This window comes from Haliaeetus albicilla, chromosome 7, assembly GCF_947461875.1.
Source record: "Haliaeetus albicilla chromosome 7, bHalAlb1.1, whole genome shotgun sequence".
In the NCBI taxonomy this organism is placed as follows: domain Eukaryota; kingdom Metazoa; phylum Chordata; class Aves; order Accipitriformes; family Accipitridae; genus Haliaeetus; species Haliaeetus albicilla.
The window spans coordinates 3,500,538-3,518,607 of NC_091489.1; the positions used below are offsets into that span (position 1 = coordinate 3,500,538).

General features: G+C 63.6%; 2 protein-coding genes across 2 annotated transcripts; one reads left to right on the forward strand and one right to left on the reverse strand.

Annotated features, from left to right (window-relative positions):
• DLX4 (distal-less homeobox 4) lies at positions 1 to 3,949 on the forward strand. Its single transcript, XM_069786151.1, has 3 exons — positions 1 to 384; positions 1,693 to 1,886; positions 2,804 to 3,949. Exons 1-3 carry the CDS (start codon positions 93 to 95, stop codon positions 3,053 to 3,055), a joined length of 738 nt encoding a protein of 245 aa, XP_069642252.1. The 5' UTR covers positions 1 to 92; the 3' UTR covers positions 3,056 to 3,949.
• A 4,841-nt stretch (positions 3,950 to 8,790) lies between these two features.
• On the reverse strand, positions 8,791 to 13,512 carry DLX3 (distal-less homeobox 3). Its single transcript, XM_069786561.1, has 3 exons — positions 12,931 to 13,512; positions 12,364 to 12,554; positions 8,791 to 10,406 (listed from the first exon to the last, which is right to left on the reverse strand). Exons 1-3 carry the CDS (start codon positions 13,247 to 13,249, stop codon positions 10,065 to 10,067), a joined length of 852 nt encoding a protein of 283 aa, XP_069642662.1. The 5' UTR covers positions 13,250 to 13,512; the 3' UTR covers positions 8,791 to 10,064.
• Between the last annotated feature and the right edge of the window lie 4,558 nt (positions 13,513 to 18,070).

Here is an 18,070-nt window from a genome sequence, read left to right on the forward strand (position 1 = left end):
GGGGGGGGGGGAGGCGAAGGGTAGCGGGGTTCGGAGAGGTATTGCGGGCTTCGGGGGGCTGCCCGGCCCGGTCCGGTCCGGTTCGGTTCACCATGACCATGAGCTCCGTGGCCGAGAGCCTTTTGGGACCCGACCCCTCCAAAGCTGCCTTTTTGGAGCTCGGTCACCCCTCTCCTCCTCATTACCCGCTGCACGGTCTCCATCCCGCCGGTCATCCCCAGCACGACCCGCCACCTTTTGCCTCCTACGGCCGACCGGGGCCCTATCCTTACACCGGCGGTGCCCCCCCGCCACCCCACGGGGGTCCCTACCTGCCTTACCCACCCCCCGGTGCCCAGCATCCCCCGGCGGGGCTGACCCACGGCGGCAGACTGCAGGACGCAGGTAAGGTGGGCGCGGGGTGCTCGGCGCTGCGCATCCCCCCTTTCCTTCCCCCCCCGCCCCGGGCACCCACCCGGCGGGGAGCGATGGGAATTCACCGGGAAGAGCCGGGACGGAGCCGTCGGAAGAGCGGTTGGGGCTGCGCCGGGGGTCCGTCGGGGAAACGGAGATGTGGGGGTTCGGGCCGGTGGGGAGGTCTCCGAAGGGACCCGCGGGGGTTGGGGGTGATGTCCGTGGTGGTCCCCCCCACACAGCTCCCGGTGTGCCCGGAGCTCCGTGTGGATGGGTGGCTGCGTGGTTGCAAGAAACCCCTGGGGATGGGGAGCATCAGAGCCCCGGCTGCCCTCATCCTGCACCCTGAGCCCCCCCAGCTGCCCTCATCCTGCACCCTGAGGCCCCCCAGGCCGAGCAGACTCTCCCTTCTGCCCCACCGCCATCGTGCTCCGAGCTCAGCTCCCTGCCCTGTTGTATCCCCGTTCCCCACTGTTTTCCCCAAAAGCTGATGTGGGAAACAGCAAGCTGAGCCAGCCCGGAGAGAAGCAGCCCCCAGGCTGCCCCACGGAGGGGTCCGGAGCCCGGCTGAGCCCTTTGGCCCTGTGGCCCCCTCGTCAGCTCCGGAGAGCCGTGGCAGTGGCCAGAGCAGATTATGTGCAGGGTGTACGTGGGTGCGCAGACGCGCTTGCCGCCGTGCCCTGCGCTCACCCGCGTCGGCCCCATGCTGCTGAGTCGGGGACCACCTTGTCCCCCGTCCCTCCCTGAGCCCCGGTGGGTTTCTGCCCCGCACAAGCCACGTGGCCCAAGAAGATCCCAAGGATGCTCCCAGGCACGGAGTGGGAAGGAGATGGGTCCAGGATGGGGGCACAGACCTCGCAGCGAGGGGCTGGCCGGGGGCTCGCTGCAGCCTGGGGGAGCAGCGTGCCCCCAGCAAGGGTCCCCAGGGCAGGGGAGTCTGTCCTGTCGCCCCCTCTGTCACCCCATGGGCCCTGCCTGCTCCCCCACATTGGGTGCACGGCAGAGGGGCCTGTGGCCTGCCCGCTTTTGGGCTCGTATAGTGATATTGAACGAATAATCCCATCCCTCCCTTCCTCCTTCTGTTTCCCCTTTGCTTCACCTGGGGCTTAAACAAACCAGCACAGCAAAAGCAGGTTCCCCCCCTACTTATTCCCCCTCCCCTCCAAAACTAAGCTCCAAAAAGCAAAACCCGCTGCAGCCCCCAGGGCCAGGGTGGGATGGTTTGGGGTTGGGTTTGGGGTTTTTTTTTTTAACCTCCCAGCGTGTTAGTTTAACTCTCTGCTCCTCTCCCACCCCAAGAACACGAGAAGCCCCCGGCCATCGCCAACGGGGAGCTGCGCATCAATGGCAAAGGGAAGAAGCTGCGCAAGCCGCGCACCATCTACTCCAGCCTGCAGCTGCAAGCTCTCAACCAGCGTTTCCAGCAGACCCAGTACCTGGCGCTGCCGGAGCGTGCCGAGCTGGCGGCCCAGTTGGGGCTCACCCAGACCCAGGTACGGCCCCCCCGCCAGGGGTGAAGGGGATGGTCGCAATCCCCGGGGGATGCACCACGCGAGGGGTTCTTGTGCCCATCGCCGCTCCGGGAGTGACTCCGGATTAAGGCTGCGTCACGACGCCGGGGTGCAACTGGAACCGTGCCGAGCCTTGCCGTGCCGCGGCGGGGGAGCTGGCGCCGGTGGGCCCCCGGGGCTCGGGTTTGGGGCGCCCCTGCTCGCACCTCCCAGCGGCACCGGGACTTTCCCAGCCCCGAAGCCTGGCTGGCGGCCCGGCCGTGCCCGGCGTTGGGCGGCCCTGGGCCGCGGGACGGGGTGAGTGGGTTTTTGAAGGCGATGGGGAGAGACAAGCAGGCGGCAGCGGTGCAGCCCGGAGCCAGGGGCGAAGCGAGCTCATAAAGCCGGGGAAGAAGAGACAAGTGGGAACCTGCCGGCAGCGCGGGGGGGACCGCGGGGAGGAATGAGTGGGGCCACCACCCCAGCGCGGCGGGCCCCACCGTGCCGCACCCCGGCCCAGCCCTGGCACCCGGCACCCGGCTGGGCTGGTGGGGGCCACAGCCTGTGCCGGAGGTGGGGGACACGTGGGGGACACATGGGGATGTGTACGGCTGGGGACTCCTGGGTTGGTCTCCGTTTATCGCAGGTTTGTTTGGGCTCCCTGCGCGCCTCTCCCCACAATCTCCTCCAGCTGCCCTTAAAGCGGAGTCTCTGGTGGTTTGTATAGGGTTGGGCTGAAAGCCCTGCTTATCTCAGAGACCCCCACGCCGCATCGGCTGTGGCCCCTGGGAAAGGGCAGGTGTAGATGGGGGAGATGGGGACCCCAAAGAGGTCTGTAATTATTGATGCTAGGGGCTTGGGGGGGGGGGGGCATTAGCCACAGACCCCATCCTCCCCACTCACCCCTCTCTCTCCCACAGGTCAAGATCTGGTTCCAGAACAAGCGCTCCAAGTACAAGAAGATCATGAAGCAGGGCTCGAGCGCGCCCGATGGGGAGCACCTCCACACCGCTGCCTCCCTCTCCCCCTGCTCCCCCAACATCCCCCCGCTCTGGGACATCCCCGTGCCGGGCAAAGGGCCCCCCCTGGCCCCCAGCAGCTACATCAACAGCTTCGGAGCCTGGTACCAGCCGCACCCGCAAGATGCCATCCCCCGAGCCCCCATGATGTGATGCTGCCACGGATCCAGCAACCGCCGGCTCCGGGAGGGCCAGCGAGGTGGGGGGGATGCTCTACCGCTCCCCCCCCAAGGGACCGGGGAGCCCAGCGAAGCCCTGGGGGACCCCAGTGAATGGAGAAGGAGGAAGAGGAGAAGGAAGGCGACTGCGGTCTGCAGGAACCTGGGGATCGCCTGCTCCATCGCGGTCTGAAGTGAGACAGCTCCAGCACAGCACCCTGGTGCGCCCGTCCCGGCAGGACAGGACTTGGCCTCCAGCCGTAGCCCCGCGTGCCTCCGTTCATGGACATGGGGCAAGGGGGGCCCCGAGAGGGGCTGGGGAGTCTCTGGACGCCCCCCAGCCTGGCCTTATTTATAAATACCGTTCATTATTGTACGTGCCCCCCCTTTATAAATAGGCTGTACACTTGTAAAGAAAAGACTGCTCCTCCCTACCTGCCGCTCCCTTTAGGGGGGCGTCTGTCCCTGGTTTGGGGGAGACGCTTCGGTCCCGGTCCTCGGAGGATCCCATCTCCAAAAGCTCCTGGGAATATAGCCCTGCAGGGATGGAGCATTGGAGCAGGGGGCTGGGGCTGTGTCCACCCCCCAGACATCTGTGCGGGACCCGCCGCTATTTTCAGACATGCAATCGCTCCCCCGAAATGGAGGCGCAATTATAGTAATTGTGGACCTGGGCCCCTCGGTGAGGGGCTTCTCGCCGCCTCCTCGGGGTAATTACGGGCAATTTAGAGCTGTTGAAGATGTCTCCCTTAATAGGGGTGGGAGAGGGAGGGCATGGGGACGCGGGGCAGGCTGGGCACCCTGGGGCAGGTCGAGCCTGGGGTTACTGCCCCACGTCTCCAGCAGCCCCCGTGAATACCTGGCCCGGGGAGCGAGGGTATTTTGGGAACGGGGGATATTTTTCTACTGCAGGTTTGACAGTGGGTAACCTCTCCCTTTGTGCTTTTCAGAGGCCAGAACCTGGCTAGAAAATACATTATCGTTATTTCTCACTTTTCCCAATCCTGCTCAGTGTTTGTCACCCATGATGGGGCGAGACCCGCGCTGGGGCTCTCCCCAGCAGAGATTTGCTGGTGCAGCGGGTCCGTACCGAGGTTTGCTCTGTTGCAGAAACATGCCATGATCCTCGCTCCAGATATTCCCACCTTATATTTCCCCCACTCCAAGGGTCCCTTCCTGTCTGGGGGACCACATTTCCCATCCCAGCTGGCAAGGTTGGGGAGGGAGCAATGCCGCGATGCCATGCGTGGCTCTGTTTGCTTTGCACCTTTGACAGCACGCGGGACCGGATTTTTTCCGAGCACTTGGCTCCCACCTGAGGAGTCGGGTTTTTGAGCAAGCAATCAATAGCTGGGCGATGGGCAGGGCTGGAGATCTGGCGTCGAGCGTGGGAACGGTTTGCCCGGGTCCCGGAGGCACGTAGGGAGCCCCGGGTCTGTGCCGGGAGCCACAGGGCTGGACACGAGCCCCCGCCGCCCTGCCAGCCGGTAGCCGGCTTGATCCCTCATCCGAGAGGTTTGGGATGTTGGTGGTGACCCCGCTGGGATGCAGGCACGGTTGTCCCTGGCTGTGTCCCGCAATGGCCACAGGCACATTGCAACGATGGTACATGGAGGACGTGGAGCCCACGGGCTGGCTCGGCATCCTGGGGGACATCGTGGCTGGGACCGACCACGGTCCGGGGCTGAGACATGATGCATGGTGTCCTCTGCGTGGGTGGATGGTGTCCACGAGTGGGGACAAGTCTGGAAGAAGCAGGGGTCTGTGCAGGGCAAGACTAGCTTTATTTTCCCTGAGTGATGGAGCCTGTCCTCCCCACCGAGGCTTTAGGGAGGCGGATGGATTTGCTTTGCACCAACATTGGCAGAAAGGAGAATTTCTCATCCAGACTGGGGAAAGCCCAGCTGCTTGCAGGTGGGATTTACCCCAGACAGGGGCTTTGGGCTGGAAGGGGCAGCTTTCCTCCAGGAATTACTCTCCAGCCCCGGGAAGGGGCTGAAACATGCTATGGTCCCAGCTGCAGAGGGCTCTTGGATGCCTTAGGGTGCTGCCATCGAGGAGCTGGGTGCTGAGCACCATCCCAGCCCTACGCATTTGGGGTGACCTCCTGCAGAGCTGGCGGTGGGGTTGGAGGGGGCTCGGCAGCGTGGCATGCCCGGGAGGGAAAAGATCTGGCGGGACGGGGGAAGCAGGAGGCAGAGGCCACGGCACCCGCTGAGCTTTCCCGATGGATGTGCTGCCAAGGACTTGCAGCCAGAGCCGCTCGCAGGTCCCGTCTTGCAGCAGGAGGGACGCAGCAACCCTTGGCTCCCGGGGCCAGGATCCAGCCCGCCCGGCGCTCGCGGTGTGGCCAGGATGGCGGCTGGCGCCCGGACCCCATGGGGAGGGGTGGGGGGGGGGCCGCCTTCGCCTGCGGCTCCCCCCTGCACCCAGCCGCACACATGGGAGAGCCACGGCCGACCCCTCCTGCCCTGGCGCGTGGGAGCAGATCCCAGTTAGGGCACCCTTGGGTGCAGGGAAATTCCTGCTCCAGCCCATCTCTCGGGCACCCGGGGGAGCTCAGCGCCCGCTGCCGCCCACGCGCGCTCAGGTCCCGCTCGGGATGCTCCTGTGGGATGGGGATGGGGACAGGGATGGGGTCCTGTGCCCTGAGGAGGGGGCTTGGGGGCTGTTCTGCCCTTTCCTCTGTAGCCAAACCGGAGGGTGACCCCGCTTTCCTCTGCACCCCGGAGAGGGGTGGTGTTGCCAGCGCGGCATCGCTGAAGCTGGTCTTGGCTTTTCTCCACCGGCCAAAAGTGTCCCCGGCTGGGGACACTCAGAAAAGGCCAAGAGCACCCCGACACCCCGGTCTGGTAGGGTTTAACCTACTGGATGGGAGAAATCCCACTGGGCGACGATGATATCCCTGAGCTTGTTCCTGTCCTTCTTCCCTCCACTCGCACAGGCTGGAAATCCAACTGACCCCCTTCAAATTGCCAGGGCAGGTTTGGGCAGCCGGGGGGGGGGGGACTTTGTGTCCCTTTCCCATCCCCAGCCTGGGCAGGGTGATGGGACGTGGACCGGGGCGGACCGGGAGCAGAGAAGTCCCCGAGGCCGCTCGGGAACGTTTCTGTCCTATCTTCCAGTGCCAGCAACGGTGACGGAGCCCCGGCTGGCGGCAACGCCGTGGCTGCCTGGCGTCACTCCTGGGCTCCGGCCGCCGTGTGCCGGGTTAGCCAAGAGCTGGGGAGGAGACGAAGACGTGGTGGATGCCAGGCCGGGCCGTGGGCGGGCAGCTGCCCCCGCTCTTTGTGTTGGCAGCAGCGTGACGCAAGAGGCTGGAAGCGGCGTGTTGCAACGGGGCACGAAACGTGTGCCGTGCTGGGAGGGCTGCGCGCCGGGGCTTGTGCACGAGGGACAGATCCGTGCGGGGATGCCGGTGGGATGCCGGGCACTGCTGCCCCACAGTTTGGACCCACAGAGGCTGGAAACCACAGCTGAGCCCTCGTCCTGCCTGTAACCACTGGCAAAATCCTCTCCGAGGGGCTGGGTGTCCCCAGCATCCCCATCCCGGCACCATTCGGCGCCGTTCTCCATCCCCACTGCCGGCAGGGGATAACTGGTATAATGAAGGATGGTCATTTTATTCCTGTGCCAGGGCCAGGATGCTGGGAGGAAGGGGGTGATGTCCCCACCCCGGGGGGGTCCTGCCTCTGGTTTTCTGGCCCCGTTCTGCTTTCGGCAGCCCGCTGGGGCAGCAGCTGCTGGCAGAAGGAGTGGGCTTTGCCCTGGGGAGACAGGTCTGTGTCCCACAGTCCCTTTTGGGGAGCTCTGGTGGTCTTGGCCAACCTCTGGGCTGGAAGAACAGTGGGTGATGCTGGTGCTGAACCCCCCCCCCCCCAGGTTGTTGGAGATGGGGATGAGCAAGAAGGAACAGGGGGAAGGCAGCCCAGAGGGGCCGTGCCCGGCTCTGCCGCAGCTCATCAGGAAGGTGCAAAAGGATCCTGCACCGGCGCTGGCTCCCCAGCACCCAGCCCACCCCATGGGCTGTGGGTGCTGTGACCCCTGGGAACCCCCAGCCCCACCTGGGCTCCAGGACATGCTCCATGGCCAGGACAGAGGAGTGGGACTGAAGGGACTGGGGGTTACATGAGCACAATGGCTTCCCCAGTGCCCATCCCCGGGGCGTCAGGACTGGCGGCACAGGCTGCCGGGGGAGTCCAGCTTGCAGGCAGTGCTGCCGGAGGGGAGCAGGATTAGCGCCTGTCCGCGGGCAGCGATGCACCCGGCATTTATATAATCCACGGATATGTAATCTTCTGTCTTTTTTTTTTTTTTTCCTCCCCCCCTAAATTAAAAAAGAAAAAAAAAATATATAAAATAAACCAGCGCCAGCTCATGCCGTGCTTCTCACTCCAGGCAACGCCGCTCGGTTTCCTCCTCTCCCAACCCGCCGCCTCCTCGCTTTTGCTGGCAGCCTCCCCCTAATAACCCCCGTGTCTCCAGCGTGTCTGCCCGCCTGCCGGCTCTGGGGCGGTTTGCACGCAGCCTCCAACCCCAACCTCAACCCCAAGCGCTGGGGGACGGGGGGCTGGCAGCACCCCTTAATTCTTTAGAACCGGCCCAGTCATGCAGGCGCCGTACGGGGATGCCCAGGGGTCCGGCTGTGCCCGATGTTGGCACGCCGGTGGCACGGGATGGGGAACCGGCGGGTGCAGCCCGTGGGGGGGGGGATTTGGGGAAACCCCCACGGGTGCGAGGTGCGAGGTTGGCCCCGCACGGACTTGGCCGTGGGAAGGGGGGACATGGGGACACCTCTGGGGACACTGGGACACCTTTGGGGATGCTGGAAGCTGGGTGCATCCCGGTTGCGCCCGGCGTGCCGGCACCCCACAGTGCCGGGGGTGTCCCCGGAGGGTGCAGAGGGACCATCCCCGGAGCCACCCCACAGAGGGCTGGGTGCTGCCTGGGACCATGTGGGAGCAGCACAGGGGGCTGGGGGGGGCCCTCCACGGCCATCGGGGATGTGATGCTGGGGACCAGGTTCCCCGTCCCCAGCACGGCTCAGTGGGGACAGCACTGGGATGGGTGACGGGGCTTCAGCCCCCGACCCTTTGCTGCACTCCCACCCACGAAACGATGCCGGTGACGCCGGGGACAGGGTGACCGGAGCGGTTCAGCCCCATCCCTGTCCCAAGACCCTACAGCTGGGGGGGGGGGTCTTTGGGTCACTCATGCCTTCTCGGCCCCATAAAACCGATGGGGAAAGTCGGCGTCTCAGCAGGGATGGCAAGTGTCGGTCCCGCGGGGTCGGTGCCTTGGTGGGGGTTCCGTCCCCTGCCAGCCCTCGCTCGTGGGGTGTCCCCAAAAGGGACACCGGGTCAGCCCAGTCACCCTCCCAGTTTGCATGGCTAAGAGCCTACTGGTCCCAGTAAGAGGAGCAGGAGGGAAGCGGCAGCTCTCCGCGGCTGTTCAAGGAAGACTCTGCAAACCAGGGATAAAATCCTCTCCCCGCAAATTCCCTCTCGGTGGGGCGAAGCGGGACTCGGGGGGAGCCGGCAGCGGCCGTGCCCACCGCCCAGTGCCATCCCCAGTCCCCGACCACCCCCCCCAGCTGCCCCCCAAAAATGAGGCGCAGGGGACGCAGGGTTTAACTCTGCGTTTCCCAAGCCGGAAAACTCCTGAGCTCCTCCCTGCTCACCAAAAACCTCCCAAAAAATGGTGTTTAGAGCCTTCAAATTCAAAGCACTTTTATTAACATTTATAGATCAGCCTTTGTTCACTAGGAAAGCAGCAAAGGATGCTCGGAGGAAGCCCCTGTCCTTAGAGCGGGCTCCCATCAACCAGGATTTTTTTTTTTTCCCTTAAAAAAAAAAAGCGAACAAAAAACCAGACCGAAAACAGTTTGGTTTGGATCAACTTTATACAAACGAACCTTATGTACACTCTCTTTTTTCCCCCATACACCCCTATTTATATAAGGCAACATAAATAAGATCCTCGGGACTGTACAACACGTATGAACACTTCTTAAAACTGCACTTTCTGCTTTTAAAAAAATAGCATCATTCTCTTAAAAAATAGTAAAGAGGTTTTTTTTTTCTTTAAAATGTGTTGTCGATTTATTTAAAAAATAGGCATTCTGCTTCGCTGTTAGCTTAACTGACACAGATGGAGGCACTGTTAGAAAACGGACATTAGCACGATTTTTCTCTTTAAAAAATAACTTAAGCCATTCCTGAACTGTTTAAATATTAAAATATTTTCTCCCCACACACTTTTTATTTATTTTTAAATAACCACCTTATTGTCTGACCATCGTCCTGGGCGATTCCCGCGAAGCTGCCACAGAAGCGGCCGGGCTGGGGGGGTCCTGGTTTACTCCCGTGGGGCATCCGTGGCCCCCCAAACCGCTCCCGGTCCCCGGATTTCGAGTGTCGCAAGGGCGAAACACATCCCGCTCCTTCGGCATCGGCGATGGGCACCCACACGCCGCGACGCCGCGTCCTCCTCCCCACCGGCTCCGTTCCCATTGGGGTGCGGGTGCTCCGGGTGCCCCTCGTGCCCCTCCTGGGTGCCCACTCGTGCGTGGGGTGGGGTGGGGGTCACAGCGTGGGGCAGCCCCCCCTCTGCCCCCAAGGCAGCTCACCGGGGCGGCCCCAAGAAGCAAAGCTCCGTCGAGGGACCCCCGGTGGGATGTGGCTCTTCGGGGGCCGTTTTTATTTGGGGGGGATGGAAAAATTAAAAAAAAAAAAAAAAAAAAGCATAAGAAGAATTCGCCACCTTTTCCTCGCCTGCCCTGGGCTGGGAGCTAATGAGTTTAACCCTTTGCAGTCCTCTTGTTCCTGAGATGAGCTGGGAGAGGATAGGATACATAAGTGTATATCTAGGGGTGCGTGTACATGGTTGTCCTATTTTTTTTTTTTTAAAAAAAAAAAAAGAAGAAAACCCAAAAAGTAGGGGGAAAAAAAAGGAGGCAAAGGAGTTCTGCCACTGTCTCTCATTCCTTTTCTCGCTCCGGGCTGTTAGTAGACGGCACCGGTGTTGGGGGGAGGCCCCGGAGAGGTGTGATGCATCGTGGTGGCCGGTGGCGGCTGGTGGGGTCCGTGGGGTCCGCTGAGGGTCTGGGGGTGATACCAGGGGTTGTGCTCCTCCAAAAAGCCAGGGGAAGAGCTGTAGGGAAGCGGCTGCGGGAGCGAGGTCCGTCCCGGCGCGCTGCCGTGTGAGTTACTGTCCCAGACGGCCGGGGAAGGTGGGGAGTTGCAGGCCATGGAGTCGCTGTTGTTGGGGCTGTGCTCCAGCGGCACCTCGCCGTTCTTGTACAGCTTCTTGAACTTGGAGCGGCGGTTCTGGAACCAGATCTTCACCTGGCGGGGAGGGAGAGGGGTCAGCACCCCGTCACCAAAAGCGGACCCCCGGGTTGAACGAGGTACGGGAGTAGGACCCCGGGGTGGGGGTGAGGTGGGGATGGCGGGCAAGCAGGAATGGACAAGGGACATGGGTGTCATGGTGAGCCCAGACACACGATCCAACATGGGAAGGGACATGGGTGTCATGGTGAGCCCAGACACATGATCCAACATGGGAAGGGACATGGGTGTCATGGGGAGCACACACGATCCAACATGGGAAGGGACATGGGTGTCACGGAGAGCCCAGACACACGATCCAACATGGGAAGGGACATGGGTGTCACGGAGAGCCCAGACACACAATCCAACATGGGAAGGGACATGGGTGTCACGGAGAGCCCAGACACATGATGCAACGCATGAAGGGACAAGGGACGTGGGCGTCACGGAGAGCTTGGACACACTGTGCGCCATGGGAAGGCACCCAGGACATGGGCATCACGGGAACCCCACACACATGGTGAATCGTGGGAAGACCCCCCCGGGACATTGGTGTCACAGGGACCCCAGACACATAGTGCATCGCGGGAAGGCACCCGGGATGCGGGTGTCACGGGGAACCCGGACACGCCGTGCGCCACGGGAAGGCACTCATGATACGGGTGTCACGGGGACGCGGCGCGTCGTGGGAAGCCCCCCCCGGGGGACAAGGGCGTCGCGGGAAGCCCGTCACGCCATGCATCACGGGCCGCCAGCCCAACACGCCGGGCGTCGGGAGCGTCGCCGGTGCTGGGTGAGGCGTCGGCGCTGGACGCCCTTGGCCCCTGGGGAAGGAGGGGGGGGGCGGTGGTTGTCACCCAAACAGGATGTCCCTCTGGGAGCGGGTGACGCGCTCCGTCAGCCCTTTGCCGAGTGTCCCCGATTGCTTCATCGCCCAAGGGAGGAGGAGGAGGAGGAGGAGGAGGAGGAAGGCCGGGTGCTGGGGAGCGCCGCGCCAAGGGCGGCACAAGGGCGCCGGCGCCGGCCCGCAGGCAGGGAGGGCGCTGGGGACGGGATGGGGTGCGGGGGAGTCGCACGCCGCGGTGACGGCGGTGACAACCCACTCGCCTTCGTGCCAGCAGATCGGTGGGGGACGATTTGTCCTCCCGCCAAGCGAATCCCAAAAGTAAGGGTTTAGCCCCAAATCTGGGTGCTTGCGTGGCGAGATGCCCATCACGCCCATCCCTGCTTTTCCAGTCCAGCCTAAAGCGTCACCTCCAGCATGGGGTCCCGGTGAGGGGAATGTGATTCCTGTCCCAAAATCCCTTCTTCTCTGCCTGGACCGAGCGGGATCGGGGAGCCGAAGTGCCACGAGGACAGACCCAAGGGGAGCCCCAGAAACCCAGCTGGGGGGAGCAGAGTCCGGCCCCTGTGTCCCTGTGCTCCAGCTGGACTCGGGGTCAGGACCTGCTGCCGGGTGGGGTGTCCCAAGCACCCCGTCCTGAGCACCCCGTCCCGCCTGGGATTTCGTGTCCCATGTTCCTGGGAGCCAGGACCCTCCCAGGCACCAGGGCAGGATTCGGCCTCAGACCCTGCCGGGTGCCTGGGCAGAGCGAGGTCTGGGATGGGGCTGGCTCCACAGGGAAGGGGATAAACCCCGAAACCTGGGGAACGGGGCACGACTGGGGGTCCCCTCTCTCTGCTCCTTCTCTCCTCTCCACTTTTTCCTTGGCAAAGCAGATCTGCTCCGCACAGGGAAATCTGGCGGCAGGGATCCCGGCGCCCATAAGCAAATGGGGATCATCCATCTCCAGGGACCCCAGACCCCTCCTGGCTCTCACCATCCAGCTGTGAACGGAGGCCTCACCCAAACCTCCACTCATTCGGGTTTTGTCAGGAGGGGGGGCAGCTCCGGCTTCCCCTCTTGCCAATCCTTCCTGCCCGTGGCTGGGAATTGGGGTGACGGGGGGGTGACAGGGGGCTCAGCCCTTACCTGGGTCTGGGTGAGCCCCAGCTGGGCAGCCAGTTCAGCCCGTTCGGGCAGCGCCAGGTACTGGGCTTTCTGGAATCGGCGTTGCAGAGCCGCCAGCTGGTAACTGGAGTAGATGGTGCGGGGCTTGCGGATCTTCTTGGGTTTTCCATTGACCATCCGCACCTCCGGCTCCGGCTCCTCCTTCACCGACACTGGGCAGAGAGCGGAGGTGTGAGGCCGGTGCCGGTGAAGGGGTCCCAGCGCAGGCATCCCACCCCCAGCTCAGGGTCATCCCGCTCTGTGTGGTGACACTGCCCCATCCCTCGGGGCATCCCCCCGGGTGGCCGCATCCAGCCCGGCTCCATCCTGCTGCATCCCCCCCACAGCGCTGGGAATGCCGGAGGGGGCTGAGCCCCGTCCCGACATCCACCCCATCCTTCAACGGGGACAACACCCCCTTCCTCCAGCCCTACGGCCACCCCGTCCCCAACTCGGGGACAATTAGAGGGGCGCAACTTCGCCAAGCTCCGGCTGCAATCCCAGGGGATCAGCGGGATGGATACGACCCCTCTCTCCTGAGCATCCTACCTGCTTCTTGGGCTGGGAGCTGCTGGTCCCTGAAGTGGCTGTACTGGCGGTAGGAAGGGCTGTAGGAATAGTCGGATTTAGGCGAGTAGGTGCCGGCAGCGCCGATGCCGTTGAGGTTAAACTGGTGGTAAGGGTAGTGGCTCACGGGCTGGCTGTAGGACTGGCCCGAGTAGTAGTCGTGCTGGCCGGTGTAGTAGCCCAAATCGGTGACGGAGGACTCCGGTAAGGTAGGAGAGTCCTTGGAGGCGGCATGGCAACTCAGCGAGCCCGAGAGGTCGGTGAGGATGCTGGAGAGCTTCTTGTCGAAAGAGCCGCTCATCGCTGGAACTGGGGGGGGGGGGGAGCTGCCCGCCTGGCTGGGGACCCCCCAACCTGGCGGCTCCGGCTGCCCGCGCGTCAGGCCTGGCGTGCCCAGAGCCGGCTCCTCCGCACCGGCTCTTGCGAAGAGCAACCAAGAGACTGTGCCCAAACCTCCAGCCCCGGCCGCCTGCTTAAAGCCTTTAATTAGGGAGCAGGGCAGGGTGGGTGCGCATTCCGATTGGCTCCAGAAATATTGCCTGGGAGGCAAAATAGGCTCCTGCCTCCTCTCTGTGTGTGTTTTTTTTCTCTTTCTTTTTTTTTTTTTTTCTTCTTTCCCTCTCTCAAGAAACAACAAAGAGTGGGTGAAGGAGGGAGAAGGAATAAATAAAGATCGCAGGCTCCTGTCTGCTGCAGCAGGGACTGTGGGGGGGGTGCAGCTGGCAGGGTCTCTGGGGACACCCTGTGATTCAGGGGAGGGCTTTTTTTCTGGGGGATTGGTGGCCCTCCCCGGGACTTTTGGAGCTGAGGGGGGATTTGGAGGGGGGGGGGTGTTGCTGGGGGGTAGGGCAGAGGAAGGGTTGGGGTTAGGGAGTAGGATGGATTTGGGCTTGGGGCTGGGTGGCTACAGGGGGATGTTTTAGACGCCCCCCACCTTCTCCCAGCAGTTACCAGTGTCTCCCAGTTCAATGCCATCCCCAAGGCAGAACCCCCCCAGCCTCATGGAGCAGGGGACTCTCACATACCCCAAAACTTGCCGTCCTCCACCTGCCCTGTGGGGACCTCGGGGCAGTGACAAGCCCTGATTCTGGGGACATCATCTCCCCCCCCAGGACTCTGTGCCCCTCTCCCACACCCAGTCAGGGCCCTGACCCCCCTCTGTTGCCCTAAGACCCCCCTGCCAGCATCGCCCAGCCCGGGGGTCCCAGGCCAGCCCCTGCCACCCCCGGCCACTTGCAGGGTTGTCCCCAGCCACCCCCTCCCACCCAGCAGTGTTGGGGGGGGGCTTTGGGAGGGGGACTTTTATTTGGGGGGGGGGGTGTCTCTGCCTCTACTGGCAGGTCCTTACCCCTGAGAGGGTCTGGGGGGGGCTGGGGCCCGATCCTTAAGCCTGATAGAGGCTTCTCCCCCCCCGTGTCCCCCCCCCGGTCCCACCGCCCCCCCCAGCAGTGCAGCGCGGTGCAACGGCTCCACCTGACGGCCGCAGCGGGCATCTGCGCCGCTCCCACGGGAACCGGGTTCGAGTCCCGGCCCTGCCGCCACCGCCGGGGCCATGACTAAAACAGAAAACTAATTTTTTAAAATGTGAATAGAATGGAAATAGAAAGAATGGAATAGGAATAGGAATAGGAATAGGAATAGGAATAGGAATAGGAATAGGGATAGGAGGAATAAGAGGAATAGGAAGAATAGAAATAGAAATAATAGAAATAATAGAAATAGAAATAGAAATAAAAATAGAAATAGAAATAGAAATAGAAAGAACTGGAGATCAGTTCCAGAGGGAAGCAGCCAGGAAAGAGGCAGGAGGCCGAAGCGTGACCCAGAATTCTGCGTGTGAAGGCACGGGCTCGCCTCCCCGCATGGGAAATGTAATTTGAGATTTGAGGAATTAATTCAGAGGGGACAGAAACGTCTGGGACAAGCCCAGCCCTGCCGCCTGTCCTGCTTGGAGCTCCGCGGGGGGCCTCCCTGGGGAGGTTTCCCAAGGTCCCGGAGGAGCCGCTGGGACATCCCGCAGGTCCCCGGCCAGGTTGTCCCTCCAGCCGGACTGTCACCAGGGCTGGTTCCTTCTGGGAGAGGGTTTCTCCAGCAGGAAAAGCCGGTTGGAGAGCTGCAGGCCGGGGAACGCGGCTGGGGAGCGGGGCGCAAACTGGGAGCAGGTCTGTGCAGTCCTGAACCAGTTTGGGACTGGGAGGCACTGGTGCCTGCGGCTGCAGGAGGCTTCTCGGCCAGGCTGGCACTTGGTGAACCCCGAAAACCCAGGAGCTCATGGATGGGAGGGGGGACTGGGGGGGGAGGGTGGTCCAGTTTGGGTGAACCGGGACAGTGGGGGGGGGGGGCAGCAGTCGCTGTGTGGGGGCACCTAGGGGTCTCCGTGGGTGGGTGCACGCGTGGGGGAGGGCTGGCAGGGCTGACCATAGGGCCAAGCCAGCACCCCCGCTGTCCCCTGTGTCCCCCCCAAGGCTGGAGGGGTTCCCCCCTCCCCGTGCCCCCCCCCCCAAGGTTGGGTGGGTGGGTGCCCCAGTTGGAAACGCCCCCGCAGCCCGGCCAGTGCCCACGGGAGTCCCCTCGTGTCCCCACAGCTGCGGGAAGGGTGCGGGGGGGGGGGGGGACACGACCAGGCGGACTGCCCCCCCCACCCCGCAGCATCCTTGAGCGGACGGCTCCATCCAGTGGCCTCCGGCGGTAATGACACCCCCTCCTTGGGGGGTGACACCCCTTCTTTGGGTGCTGGCACCCTTGGGTGCTCATACTCCCCCGTGGGTGCGAACACCCCCTGCTTTGGGAGCTGATACCCCACCCTGCAGGTAATACCCTTCCCTGGGGGGGGAAGACACCCCCCTCCCACCCTCGGGTGCAGATAGCACCCTGGTGGGTGCAAACATGCTCCTTAGGTGCAGACACCCCCTTCCTGGGGTGCTGACACCCTTTTTTGGGTGCAAACATCCCTCCTTTGGGTGCATATACTCTTCTTTGGGTGCTGACACCCTTCTTTGGGTGCTGACACCCTTCTTTGGGGCAAACACCCTCCTTTGGGTGCAGCTACCCTTCTTCAGATGCAAACAACCCTCCTTTAGGTGTAAATATCCTTCTTCAGGTGCAAACACCCTTTTTTCGGGTGCAAATACTCCTCTTTGGGTGTAAATACCCTTCTTTGGGTGCAAACACCCTCCTTTGGGTGCAAATACCCTTCTTCAGGTGCAAACACCCTCCTTTGGGTGCAAATACCCTTCTTCGGGTGCAAACATCCCTCCTTTGGGTGCAACCACCCTCCTTTGGGTGCAAATACCCTTCTTCGGGTGCAACCACCCTTCTTCGGGTGCAAACACCCCCCTTTGGGTGCAAACATCCCTCCTTTGGGTGTAAACGCTCCTCTTTTTGGGTGCAAACACCCTCCTTTGGGTGCAAATCGCCCTCCTTTGGGTTCAAACCCCCTTCCTGGGGTGCTGCCCCCCCCGCCTTGGGTGCTAGCACCCTCCTGGGTGGCAACCAAGGCCACAGGGCGAACCCCTAAAACACCTGACAACCCGTTGGGCTGAGAGACAGACCCATTGCACCCCAAAATGTCCCCAAGCTGGGGGGGGGGGGTGGCCTGTCCCCCTGGCTGGGGTTCTTTGTCCCCGTGCCGTGGGCTGTGTCACCTGCCAGAGCGAAAATCCACCCATCCCTGGGGAGACGGTGGGGGTTTGGGGTGCACCAAGCTGGGATTGGGACCAGTCCACACTGGGGGACGTCGGGACAGGGACTGGGGGACAAAGGGACAGGGGGACAGGGGGACAGGGGGACAGGGGGACAGGGCCCCGTGCCAGCACCACGTGCCGGCTGCCCTTGGGACTGTCCCCTGTGCCGTCACTCTTTCCAGTGACATTGCGGGACGCGGGGACATTGGGGTGGGGGACACAGGACATCCTGCTGCCCACCCACTCAGCCGGTGGGTGGGGGGGGAGACACGATGATATTTCCCCTTCCACCCACCCAGGGGTTTCCTGGCACGGGTGGGAGTGGCACGATGGCTCCCGGTGGCTTTTGCCGGGGTTGGGGACTGTGTCACCTCCCCGGGAGGGACGTTGGGCTGCAGCCATGTAGTGGCCACATCCCCATCCCCGGCGTGGGGGAGGGGGCTGTCCTGGGGCACCCTCGTGGCCCCGGTCCCACTCTCGGGGTCCCGGCTTGACCTCCTGCCCCCAGCCAGGCCCTCAGGGTGGGGGTCTGTCCACCCCCCCACCCAGGTCCTCACGGCCATCCCTGGGTGCCGCAGCCCCCAGCACCCACCCCCGGCGGGAGGGTCCCGGGAGCCGGTACCGGGCAGGGAGCCCGTGCATTCCCGGCGTTCCCGGGTGGGAAGGCGTCGTGGGAGGCCGAGGATTTTCTCTCCCTCCCGTCCTGCTCCCACCTCCCAGTGGGGTCCAGCAAGGGGGGGCTGAGCTCAGGAGCGGGGGTCCCATTCCTTGGGGGGAGGGTGTCCCATCCCATGGGGGAGGGGGGCTGATCCTTGGGGGTCCCATTCCAGGGGGTCCCACGCCATGGGGGGGGGTCTGATCCCAGGGGTTCCCACCCCATGGGGGGGGGGTCTGATCATTGGGGGTCTCATCTCAGGGGGTCCCACCCCACGGGGTGGGGTCTGATCCTTGGGGGTCCCATTCCAGGGGGTCCCACCCTATGGGGGGGTCTGATCCTTGGAGGTCCCATCCCGGGGGGGGGGGGAATCTAATCCCAAAGAATCCATCATGGGGGTCCGAAGGGGGGGGTCTCCTGTGTAGAGGTCCCAGGTAGGGGGGTCCCAGGAGGTGGGTGCCACCCTTGGGGTCCCCTGGGACAGCGCAGGGTGCAGCGCAGGGCCCGTGGGGGTTCTTTTTTGGGGGGGGGCACTGCCCCCCCTCATCCCCCACGGCCCAAGGCCGGGCCAGGCCAGGGTGGGCCGCCGGAGTGGGCGGAGCCGTCCCACGTGTGCGGGTACGGTTGCGCGTGGCGGGTGGGCGAGCGTGTGCATGGGCTGGGGGGGGGGGTGGATGAGGCGGTGCCCCGGGGGTGGGCGGGGCGTGCGCCAGCGCGCCTGCTCCCGCCGTGCACGCGCAGGTGTGTCCCCGCCTCCCCGCTGCGCACGCGCGGGGCGCCGCCC

Coding starts and splice junctions, on each gene's coding strand:
- DLX3 (XM_069786561.1), bottom strand. CDS start 13,249: ATGAGCGGCTCTTTCGACAAGAAGCTCTCCAGCATCCTCACCGACCTC. Junction 12,555..12,930: donor GCTCCCAGCCCAAGAAGCAG/GTAGGATGCTCA, acceptor CTCTCTGCCCAG/TGTCGGTGAAGGAGGAGCCG. Junction 10,407..12,363: donor TGGGGCTCACCCAGACCCAG/GTAAGGGCTGAG, acceptor CCTCCCCGCCAG/GTGAAGATCTGGTTCCAGAA.
- DLX4 (XM_069786151.1), top strand. CDS start 93: ATGACCATGAGCTCCGTGGCCGAGAGCCTTTTGGGACCCGACCCCTCC. Junction 385..1,692: donor CGGCAGACTGCAGGACGCAG/GTAAGGTGGGCG, acceptor TCCCACCCCAAG/AACACGAGAAGCCCCCGGCC. Junction 1,887..2,803: donor TGGGGCTCACCCAGACCCAG/GTACGGCCCCCC, acceptor TCTCTCCCACAG/GTCAAGATCTGGTTCCAGAA.